This window comes from Mytilus galloprovincialis, chromosome 4 (assembly GCF_965363235.1).
Source record: "Mytilus galloprovincialis chromosome 4, xbMytGall1.hap1.1, whole genome shotgun sequence".
Classification (NCBI taxonomy): Eukaryota; Metazoa; Mollusca; class Bivalvia; order Mytilida; family Mytilidae; genus Mytilus; species Mytilus galloprovincialis.
The window spans coordinates 39,565,413-39,578,545 of NC_134841.1; the positions used below are offsets into that span (position 1 = coordinate 39,565,413).

General features: G+C 30.6%; 1 protein-coding gene across 2 annotated transcripts in view; it reads right to left on the reverse strand.

The window, feature by feature from the left end:
• LOC143072120 (uncharacterized protein KIAA0825-like) overlaps nt 1–13,133 on the reverse strand; it is a 32,322-nt gene continuing 19,189 nt past the window's right edge. For both annotated transcript variants that reach the window (XM_076246923.1, XM_076246924.1), the window contains 7 exons: nt 11,478–11,620; nt 10,870–11,030; nt 8,652–8,793; nt 5,658–5,760; nt 4,867–4,970; nt 4,345–4,544; nt 1–3,573 (listed from right to left, as the gene is read on the reverse strand). In XM_076246923.1, the coding sequence (XP_076103038.1) occupies nt 3,379–3,573; nt 4,345–4,544; nt 4,867–4,970; nt 5,658–5,760; nt 8,652–8,793; nt 10,870–11,030; nt 11,478–11,620 (1,048 nt within the window). In that variant the 3' untranslated portion in view covers nt 1–3,378. The remainder of the gene's footprint in view (nt 3,574–4,344; nt 4,545–4,866; nt 4,971–5,657; nt 5,761–8,651; nt 8,794–10,869; nt 11,031–11,477; nt 11,621–13,133) is intronic.

Consider the following 13,133-nt stretch of genomic DNA (forward strand, 5'->3'; position numbering starts at 1 on the left):
TCAGATTGAAATAGATTTAATAAATAGGTAAATTAAATTGATATCACAGACAACAATCCACAAACAGATCTTAAAAGAGTTTCTTAATAAGTTACATATAGGATCATAAATTAATCTTGAATAATTATGTATAAAAAAAATGTATTTTCTACACGAATATTATCATAGCATTTTCTAATATTTCAGTTACAACCCTTTTATTCTGCCATATAAACCTAATTTATTCAACTCCAATTATAAATAACCTAATTATCTTTTTTTCGTGTATCGAATTATAAAGACAATAAGCTTCAACTTTCAAATAAACTTTGACAAAAATGTAAAAAACAAATTTGAAGCATCAAATGTTTAGTCTATTCCACTTGGGTTTAAAATTCTTAGTATCTTCTGTTTGATGTTTTAATAATTAATGTAAACAATTCATATAAATAAAATACATTCTTGCTCAAAAGAAGGTTCTCACACATCATATGAAATAGCTTTCATAGTTGTAATATTTGAAATGTAGATATCTTAAACAAGAGGAATAGTCTTCAGACATTATTGCTATTTCACAACACAAAAGTTTTTCATCTTATACAATTTAAAATCTCCCTGCTTTAAAATATCAATATATAACAATATTAAGGGTTGGCACATTCAACATGGCTTTGGTGGGTATAAAATATATATAACGGACACAAAGATACATTGGTGGTACACATTTACAATGGACGGAAATCAATCCTACAATAAAACATGTATAAAACACACTAAAATGACTAGAAACTATAGCACTACTATGTGTAAATGTTGATAGATATTCAGTATTCTAGTACCATTAAAGATCTATCTAAAAAAAAAACATATATGCTGAATGGCAAATAAAATTTCTCAAGTTGAAGAGATACTTAGAAAATCATGGAAAACCGTCAAAAGGCAAATAACAGTCTACAAACAATACATAAAAATGTTTTTTTTGTGGATTTCTTCATGATATTATAAAATTTTAAATGTATGCTCCTTATTAAACATATACCATTAAAAAATCTAAGCTGTTTTTGAGTATTTTTTAACATTTAATGGCAAGGGAATAGTTCTAACCTGTAAAAAAAATATCACCATCCCTCCTGAAATGCCCAACAGAATTTGGACTGCAACATAAAATCTTTTCTCAAAAGTAAAGACAGTACAAAACCAAAACACCATTTGATGTGATTTCAATGTTTTAAGAATATTAAACCTGTATCAAGTATTCTAGAAACCAAACCTTGGGGAAAACAAAAAATATAAAATGTTTTGAGAGCATAAAAACCTAATGGCCTGAACTTGAGTAAGTGAACTCAAAAGTTCAGGTTGAATGGAAATAATATTGATAAATCTTATACTGATCTTTTTAAAAAAAATTGTAACTTTCTACACTGTCTTGATGTAAATGATTCTATATATTTCTATGTCATGGACTGTTCTTAATTATAACTGAAATGTTTTTAGCTGTTACTTAAAAATCAATAAAAGTCAAAAAATAAAAAGTAAAAACACATAAAATACTGAACTCCGAGGAAAATTCAAAAAGGAAAGTCCAAAATTAAAAGTCAAAATCAAAAGTCCAAACACATCAAATGAATGGATAACAACTGTCATATTCCTGACTTGGTACAGGCATTTTCTAATGTAGAAAATGGTGGATTGAACCTGGTTTTATAGCTAGCTAAACCTCTCACTTATATGACAGTCGCATCAAATTCCATTACATTGTCAACTATGTGTGAACAAAACAAACAAAATTTCACAAGATAGTACATACTGATATGTTTCACTGCTGATCTGATCATTACTGAATAATATATTGTGAGTTTTTTAAATAAATGTCTTTCTACATATTATATAAGACAATATATTGATATTTGTATATGAATGATGGAAATGAGGAAAAGGTCACATGACCCAGGTCAGAGAGATATATTCACCTTACTATTATTTTAAAGATCAAATTGTTAGACCTCTATAAAAACCTGGTTGAATCAAGCAAACTCAATGTTGACATTAGTTAGTCTTGAAAAGGTAAAAACAAGGACAAAATATGTGATATTTGTCAGACAGATAATGTCTAGTGTCTAGCTCTTCTATTTATTTATTTTTTTTAGATATTTAGCTTTACACAAATAATAATGGGTGTCACAGCCAAGCTAAAATAACAGTTATTTTTCTCCCATTCAGTAAATTTCATCACAGATGAGACAAAAACAAATTTTGATTTCACACATACATCAACACAATAATCGGCAGGTTTCTTTTGTCATGGTTAACAATGAGCAAAATTCAATAAAGTATCAAATAATAAATACAATAATCGTGATAAAATATTCAAAAAAATAATTAAAGATTTAAAGGCAGTATGTAATTTATCTGACATATTATGACCATTTTTTTTATTTTCATAATAATTTAAAATCTCTATTTCTATGGTTGCCATATTCAATGTACTTTTAATTCGTATCTTTAAAATACATTATTTGAACTATGATAAGGCTTTGTTTTGCTATACATTTAAATAATATTTTGAAAAATTTCAAAATTATTTCTATGAATTCATTGTTAAAATAATTACTGAGTCTTATGTTTTTTCCCCCTTTTCACTTTGAAGTTTCCTGCAATATCTTATACTTAAACTGGCTTGGACATTCCAAGTATATAAAAAGGGATAAAAAATCACCTTCCACATTAAAAAAGTTAGTATTCATTAACCTATGGGGATAAACTCATCATAGATATCATACCAGGATTAAAATTTTATAATTACGCCAGACGCATGTTTTGTCTACAAAAGACTCATCAGTGCCGCTCCAATCAAAAATGTTTAAAAGGCCAAATAAAGTACAAAGTTGAAGAGCATTGAGGACCAAAAATTCCTAAAAGTTTTGCTAAATGGAAGATACAGGAAATTTTCAAATCAAAATAAAAAATATTCTTTCAGTAATGGAATGGCGATCTCTGAATTGTAAAAAGGGAACTAAAAATTGTGAATTTTTTTTAGTAATTATAACGCATAACTGTATTTGTTAGGTTATTGATATAAAATTAGGGGTAACCCAACTATTAACAAAAAAAAGATATAAAACATTATTTTGCTACATGTTTCACTGTAGAAAAATGCATTCAAAGTAAATGAAATATACTGGTATATATGATAAACTCAATACCAATCAATTTATTAGTTTGATGGCATACATAAATAATGTCTGCAGTATGAGATTAGAAAGACATTTTTCAAGGCTGAGAAATCTGACAAATTTATGAGTAAATGACGATCTACTTATATGTTGGAAGAGAAAAACTACTACAATAATATCTTTGGTAAAAAGGAGAAACAATTCTCCATTAAGTATATTTGGTTGACTATCCTAACTCTCTGTCCTCATGTTCATACACAGATTTCAGTACTTCTACTGGTTTCTTTTCATTCTCCTCCAGGTATTCACCATCTTGCATTTCATGTCTGTTATAAAGCAATGTTCTAAATCCATATTCACTGAGGCCTAGGTCAGAGGATAATAGTTTCTGCCAATCAATGTTGAAATTCATTAGTGCTTCCTAAAACAACACAAATTACAAATGATTTCATATAATATTCCTTCTCTCTTCACACAAGACAGTTACATTTTAGATTTTTAACATGCAAAGATTAAAGAACTCCCATTGTCTGGTTTTTAGCTCTTCTTAATTTTTTTTTACCATTCATGTCTGAAAGTTGTACATTTGATCAGTTTCTATTTATGTATTTTACAACATTTATTTTCTGCAGTTTGATAGTAGGAGTAGGAAATACCATATAATTTGTTTGTATAATTTGATGAATAAAGGACAAAAGTTAATTTATGCTTTGTTTAAATTATGCTAGCCAATTTTGACTTTACCATATAGATATTATTTTAAGGTGTGACATTTTTTTGCATTTATTGAACATGGCAAAAATGAGATACACATGAAAAAAACTTGCTACACAGTATTCCTTTTAATGTATTGGTATTCTATTAATACTATGAATTCGATAAGACTGTTTTTTTCTGTACATACACACTACTGTTCATCTGTTCATTTCGAAATTAAATATTCTTGAAATAACCTGGGCTAAAAACTGCAAATAGGCTGCACATATTTTATTTGTTGAAACCCAACAAATTATAACAGAGACAACTTGATCTTAAATAAACATTTAAGAAAGTTTTACTTTACGAAAAAAATATTTTTGTTATGAACATAAACATATTGTAAAATTAATGATCAAACATTTGATAATATATTTGTTTTCAAGAAAAATATTTTCATAAAGAAACCATAATAATATTTGCAATATTGACTTACATGATCAAATTTTCGATTTCCTATCAATTCAAATTCTAGAGTTGGATCAAATGTTGGTGTTGTAGGTGAATCAGTGGAAATGGTAAAATTCTCAGGAATGTTTAGAGTTTTAGGGAGAGCATTCTGAATGTCCAAGTGTTTCTCCAGCCACAGGAAGTTGTTAGCTATTATATTGTACAAACATCTTAGATCTGATGCACCTGGAAAAAAACATACAATAAACTTACAAAAAAAAATATACCATGTTCTATGTTTAGCTTTTTTCTACCTTTAATATTCTTTGAGTAGCTCTTATGTAATAAATTTTAAAGTGACAGTCTACAGGTTTTATCACATATGTATAACACATTTATTGGTTCTGTATATCAGTATTATATTTTCAAGTTTGGCTTACATACTATGTAATTTCAATCAATTTTTGTCAAAAGGCATATGCTATGCGATATGGGTTTTGCTCATTTTTCAGTACATTTTTACACTTCAAAATGTGGGGTCATAAATTAACTACTTCAATGTACTTACCTATAGATGTATCTAGTATATTACTGGCACATACTGAAAACAACTGTGCTTTAAATTCATTAGTAGCTGCCTCTAACACTGACGATGATGGTATCTCAAATATCCTGTGAGGAAAAATATTCCATTTATCATTTAAGATTGATAACAAATACAAAACAAATTTCTATTTATAACATTCATAAATATTAGTAATAAAGGATCTCTGATACTAAAATAGAGCGAATCTGAAAAGAGAATTCTCTAAGCAAAAGACAAATTCTTGTGGTTAAAACTACTTTTTTATATTCATGGTTTTTTAATGACTGCTTTTGTTTTCATACACTTTGATCTTATTAGCAAAATACATTTTCACTCTTTACTGATTGTTTTATTTTCCATTCTTGTTAAATTCCAGTAAGAAATGCATACATGAACAAGTATCTTAGCCTTCCTTTAATAGTGAACAAGATGGCAGCCTTTACAGTCTGAATCTCGAAGGTACACAAATATGCTTTGGTATTTTCATTGTATTGACATAGGTTGATTTTAATCATAGATGTAGTTTTGTGTTTTTAATTCTGTTGATAAATTCTATTGTCAAATTAAATGACCATCACATCTAAATGTATCAATATTAATTACTGACAAAAATATATATGCATTAAGAAAGTCCCTGCCTGTTAAGTAAGCCCAAGCAGAAACTGGTTCCTCAAGTTTCAAGGGCTAAAAAGGGGGTGGGTAATATGCAGGAGTGCATTTTATACACACCAAAAGACGGTACTTTGGATTCATTATTATTATCTAATACTTACTCAGTATTAAAGAAATTGCCAAGATATGTGACCTTCTCAAGAGCTAATTCTTTGTTTTCTTTACAGAACTTTCCTCCAAGTTTTGGGGTACTGCTACTTTTAGCTGTCAAATAAACAAGTACATATGTAAAAGAGAGGCAAAGATATCAAAGGGAATTTCAAATTCATAATTCAAAATTAAAATGACAAAGCCATGGCAAAAAAGAAAGAGACCAAACTAAAGACTGAGCAACACAAACCCTACCAAAATCTAAATATTATTTTAGTTGCTCCAGAACAGTAAGCAGTAAACTATGTATTCCAGATTTTGAACGCCAAAATCTGACCAGATGCTCCGCAGGGCGTAGCTTTATACGACCGCAGAGGTTGAACCCTGAACGGTTGGGGCAAGTATGGACACAACATTCAAGCTGGATTCAGCTCTAAATTTGGATTGTGATTAAATAGTTGACATAGCATAGGTTTCTGACACAGAATGAATGTGTTCTAATGAACTTAAATTTTTCGTTTTCTCTTAGAGCAATTCACTATGCTGTTGAATATTAATCCTCTCAAAAAAATGTTATTTATGAAATTTCAAATGAGAAAAATTGAACCCAATTTTTTTAATCACATCCCCCTTTCCCTTATTCCAAAACTAATCTCAATTAAAATTTCTAATGGAGTTTGCCTCAATAACTACTCATTTAAATACATCATAAAATATTAAGATGTAAAAAAACTGCTTGTTATCACTGAATGGTAAAGATTATTTTAATTTATCAGTTGGTAGTAAAAAGTGAATATACATTGTATATTGTATATAACAAAGATTTAAGTTGATTCTGGACAAAGAAAGATAACTCCAATTAAAAAAAAATCTTGCTATTGCACAATATTTTGCAATTAGATATTTCTTGCTTACTATTCTGGACAAAGAAAGATAACTCTAATTAAAAAAAAAATTGCTATTTCACAATATTGTGCAATTAGATATTTCTTGCCATTGCGCAATACTGTGCAATTGAAAAGACTTGCTATTGCACAACACTTAATATAATAATTTTAGATCCTGATTTGGACCAACTTGAAAACTGGGCCCATAATAAAAAATCTAAGTACATTTTTGGATTCAGCATATTAAAGAACCCCAAGATTTCAATTTTTGTTGAAATCAGACTAAGTTTAATTTTGGACCCTTTGGACTTTAGTGTAGACAAATTTGAAAACAGGACCAAAAATGAAGAATCTACATACACAGTTAGATTTGGTATATCAAAGAACCCCATTTATTCAATTTTTGATGAAATCAAACAAAGTTAAATTTTGGACCCCGATTTGGACCAACTTGAAAACTGGGCCAATAATCAAGAATCTAAGTACATTTTTAGATTCAGCATATCAAAGAACCTAACTGATTCATTTTTTGTCAAAATCAAACTAAGTTTAATTTTGGACCCTTTGGACCTTAATGTAGACCAATTTGAAAACGGGACCAAAAGTTAAGAATCTACATACACAGTCATGAAAGTTAGATTGGGCATATCAAAGAACCCCAATTATTCAATTTTGATGAAATCAAACAAAGTTTAATTTTGGACCCTTTGGGCCCCTTATTCTGTTGGGACCAAAACTCCCAAAATCAATACCAACCTTCCTTTTATGGTCATAAACCTTGTGTTTAAATTTCATAGATTTCTATTTACTTATACTAATGTTATGGTGCGAAAACCAAGAAAAATGCTTATTTGGGTCCCTTTTTGGCCCCTAATTCCTAAACTGTTGGGACCTAAACTCCCAAAATCAATACCAACCTTCCTTTTGTAGTTATTAACATTGTGTTTAAATTTCATTGATTTCTATTTACTTAAACTAAAGTTATTGTGCGAAAACCAAGAATAATGCTTATTTGGGCCCTTTTTTGGCCCCTAATTCCCAAACTGTTGAAACCAAAACTCCCAAAATCAATCCCAACCGTTCTTTTGTGGTCATAAACCTTGTGTCAAAATTTCATAGATTTCTATTAACTTAAACTAAAGTTATACATTGTAGTGCGAAAACCAAGAAAATGCTTATTTGGGCCCTTTTTGGCCCCTAATTCCTAAAATGTTGGGACTAAAACTCCCAAAATCAATACCAACCTTCCTTTTGTGGTCATAAACCTTGTGTTAAAATTTCATAGATTTCCATTCTCTTTTACTAAAGTTAGAGTGCGAAAACTAAAAGTATTTGGACGACGACGACGACGACGCAGACGACGCAGACGACGACGACGCCAACGTGATAGCAATATACAACGAAAATTTTTTCAAATTTTGCAGTCGTATAACAAGATAAGGAATTACATGTATTATTCATAAAAAAAATCACATTTAAATTGTGTGATCAATGTGTTGCCAACATTCTCATTTCCTGAAATCCTTTCTTCTGAAGTTTAAAAATTGTGATTAGTAATCATATCACATATTTTTTTTAATTTTCTATAAATAAACAGAGCAAAATACTGTAAACCAACTTAGCGCATACTTTATTTGGCGTTAATTTTCTATCCAACTTTGTGGGAATTTATTTTTGCCCTCATCTAATTTTCGTGATATAATTATAAAAGGGCAGATCCAAGTTTCACATATACTGAATGACTTTGGGTTATTTTCTTCTCACATAGTGAAAACTAGTTGGATTACAGTAAGTCCTGATATTTTCCTTCAACAGGGAATACTGAAGATCTGTAATCAATAATAATGTCCTTACTTTCATTGCACTTTTAACGGTCATGAGGTAAAAAAAAAAGTCAGGCATACAAATGATTGGCGTCTACTTTTAAAGTGGAGGGGGACCTGAAAAGGTTCCAATACAAATGCGTCCATGATCCCTTCCTCATCTGGTGGAAAAGCCATATGTTGTTCTTTTTTCAGGTAATCTTCTTAGGGACATGTAATTAAACCTCAATAATATTTGTAACTCTTATATATCCAATAAGGTTGACAAATTTGCAGTAAAAAATATTGTCTATACCTTTTGTGCTAACCAGGACATAGTAGATACATTCTGCTAATGTTGTCAGATGTTCTTCTTGACTCTCAGTTGGTGATACTCCTGTGGTTCTTTCAATGAAATTCTTATCCATTAAAGCAGATCTCAAACACATAGCCAAAACCTAAAAAAATCAAAAAAATCTATATAAATCTTACTAAATTATAACCCCATTTTATGACAAGAGTGCACACGCTGAAATGTCTCGCCTTCTATACTAATCATTGATATTATGTTGATAGTCTTAAGTATAAAGTTAAGCTTTATAACAACTGTCACATAAACTTAACATTAACCAAGATAACTAAACAAAGACCAATGAACCATGCCAGGCAGACATGTACAGCTAACAATGCTTCTATACAACATATATAGTTGACCTATTACTTATAGTTTAAGAAAAATAGACCAAAACACAAAAACTTAACACAGTGCAATGAACCGTGAAAATGAGGTCACAGTCAAATAAAACCTGTGCGACTGACATAAAGATCATAAAATATCACCAAATATAGTTGACCTATAGCATATAGTATTAGATAAAAAGACATACACTCAAAAACTTTACATTGACCACTGAACCATGAAAATGAGGTCAAGGTCACATGACATCTGCCCGCTAGACATGTACACCTTACAATCATGCCATACAACAAATATATTAGACCTATTGTATATAGTATGAGAAAAACAGACCAAAACACAAAAATTTAACTATAACCACTGAACCATGAAAATGAGGTCAAGGTCAGATGACACCTGCCACTTGGACATGTACACCTTACAGTCCTTCCATACACCGAATATACTAGCCCTATAGCTTATAGTATCTGAGATATGGACTTGACCACCAAAACTTAACCTTGTTCACTGATCCATGAAATGATGTCGAGGTCAAGTGAAAACTGTCTGACAGACATGAGGACCGTGCAAGGTACGCACATATGAAATATTGTTATCCTATTACTTATAATAAAAGAAAATTCAACATTACAAAAAATTTGAACTTTTTTTTCAAGTGGTCACTGAACCATGAAAATGAGGTCAAGGACAATGGACATGTGACTGACGGAAACTTTGTAACATGAGGCATCTATATACAAAGTATGAAGCATCCAGGTCTTCCACCTTCTAACATATAAAGCTTTTAAGAAGTTAGCTAACACCACCGCCGCCGTCGCCAGATCACTATCCCTATGTCGAGCTTTCTGCAACAAAAGTTGCAGGCTCGACAAAAAAACTATAAATATCCATTACAAGTTTGATGCTTGTGTGTTAGGTGGACCATGAAACTATTTTATCTGTTTTTGCTCTTCCTTTTTGATAGAGATACAACAGTTTAACTAGCCAATACATTCAAAGGACAGAAAAGGACAGGTTACAAAAGGATTGCTGAACATCAGTCTTGTGTACTTTAAACAATAATTATTAAAAAAAATACATGGTTCACCTAACAAACAAGCAGACCATACTCTTTTACACACTCATTGTATTTCAGCCTTTTTTTCTACACCAAATTACTAATCAATCCTTTTTTGATGTTATTTTTTTTTTATGCATTTAACATTTAGCTGACCAATGTGGTAATAAATACAATACATCTAGGCCTACCTTTAGACCACCACATAAACTCAAGTGTTGTGAAGATACCATTAGACCAGAATTGTGATGGGTAATATAGATAAAACAAGAATGTGTTCATAGTACACAGATGCCCAACTCTTACTATCATCTTCTATGTTCAGTGGACCATGAAATTTGGGTCCAAACTCTTATTTGGCATTAAGATTAGAAATATCATATCATTTGTATTGTCTTGGTATCAATCCTGTAATTTTGGATTTCAAACCAATAAATATTACTTACTTACTTACTTACTTGTCATAGGGAACATGTGTACTGAGTCTTAATATGATTGGACTTCAACTTCATCAAAAACTACCTTGACCAAAATCCTTTACTTGATACAGGACAGACGGATGGACAAACGGAGGCACAAACCAAAAAAATAATGCCCCTAGGTGGGCATAAAAAAAAAATTATATTTTTAGATCAGTATTATGGTACAATAACCCACAAGCACTTTTATGCGATGTTCCTATATTACAAGGTGATCACAGGTCCTATCTATAAACCTATCTTTCAACCAGGAATATTCAGAGTTTGGATACCATTAGCTAAGATCAATCTCTGAACTTACCTTTATACCAGCACTTTGATGTGGTGTCTTGATTCCATTAGAAGAACATCTTTCTTGGATCATTTTCAGTAAGATACACAGAGATGTAGGTAAAACAAATATATCTTCTGTTATTTGTCCAAGAAGTAAAGTCAAACAAGTGTCTATCAACTCCTTTGTGGCTAAAACAGAGACATAACAAACAGCTGAATGTGATTCAGATCAAAGTATGCTTCCACTTGTAATAAGACATTCAGTGATCTTTCAAGGTCATTTTATAATCATTATCATAGTAATGTTATGCTATCTGTAAAAGTTTCTTTAAAAAGGTGTAATGGATATGATGCTAAAATTTATAGAAACAAGATGATTTTTCAAATTTACTGTTTACCAGGATGCTTTATAAAATATGTGGGAAGAACACTAAGACACTGAAAAAAGTTCACTTTGATACAATAAACTAAATTAATTGATAATATTTCTTTGATACAAATATTTGCTTAAATACAAACAGTTTCATGAATATCTAATTCACAATTTATTTTCGGTCTATTTCTAAAAGTATATAATTTTCTGATCATAAAATTAATTTTTCTAAAAGTTTCACATTAGTGATTTATTTTTCTTACCATCTCCTTTCTTTGGCTTTGAGGTAGTATTTGTATGGGGTTGACAGCCACAAGGAAGATCAGCTATTACTGACATGATTGGTCGAATGTTTGGTTTTGGATGGGTCTCTGTTAAAATATGTTCTAACAATGGCTGTAAGACTCTGTAACGAAAAACATAAAATATAACATAAGCTAACTCGATTGTTGTTCACTAAACTAGTATCAGATGGGTCTCTTATAAATTATAATTTTGTATTGGGTGATTGTAATGCATTTTATGCTACAACAGCATTACATTTATCATAAGCAATTGAATTGCTTGCCGAATAGGAAACCAGATGTAGTTTCATCTCTAACTTGTTGATGAATAAATATAAACTGATCAAGCAATAAGGAAGCAGGCTTCAGGTTTAGCTTACCAATATTTAATATTTTTTTTATATAATCAGTAAAGTGAAGATAATAAAATTGAGAAAGGAAATGGTGAATATGTCAAAGCGACAACCACCCGACCATAGAGCAAACAACAGCCGAAGGCAACCAATGGGTCTTCAATGTAGCGAGAATTCCCGCACCCGTAGGTGTCCTTCAGCTGGCCCCTAAAATATGCATAATAGTACAGTGATAATGGACGTCATACTAAACTCCGAATTATACACAAGAAACTAAAATTTAAAATCATACAAGACTAACAAAGGCCAGAGGCTCCTGACTTGGGACAGGCGCAAAATTGCGGCGGGGTTAAACATGTTTATGAGATCTCAACCCTCCCCCTATACCTCTAGCCAATGTAGAAAAGTAAAAGAATAACAATACGCACATTAAAATTCAGTTCAAGAGAAGTCCGAGTCTGATGTCAAAAGATGTAACAAAAGAAAATAAATAAAATGACAATAATACATAAATAACAACAGACTACTAGCAGTTAACTGACATGCCAGCTCCAGACCTCAATTAAACTGATTGAAAGATTATGTCTTCATCATATGAATATCAGGTACAATCCCTCCCGTTAGGGGTTTAGTATCATACTATCATAAAATATATGAGAAGAACATAACCCGTGTCATGCCAAGAACTGTTTTTTTAGAAATAAATGTGTTTAGTTCCGATGCAAAGACCCTATCAGTGAATCAATGTTAAAGCCAAAATATGCAATCTTTAATGACCTGACAACAGTATCGTAACTATATCCCCTTTTAATAAGTCTATTTAAAGGTTTTGTTAGTTTCTGAGGAGAATACTGACATTTTTGTGCTTTATAAAGAATATTTCCATAAAATTTTGGATGTGAAATACCTGAACGTATAAGATGTCTGCATGTTGAGTTATATTTACGAATTATTTCCTTATACCGGTGATAAAATTTAGTAAATGTTTTGACCAGTTTGTGATATCGAAAACCCTGGTGTAATAATTTTTCAGTAATACATAAATTTCTCTCGCTAAAATCTAATACATTGTTACATACACGAGCGAATCGTACAAGTTGAGATATATAAACACCATAAGATGGTGACAAGGGAACGTCACCATCTAAAAATGGATAATTAACAATAGGAAATGAAAAATCATCTCTTTTATCATAAATTTTTGTATTAAGCTTCCCGTTTATGATATAGATATCAAGATCGAGGAAAGGGCAGTGGTCATTGTTATCAATAGCTTTATTTA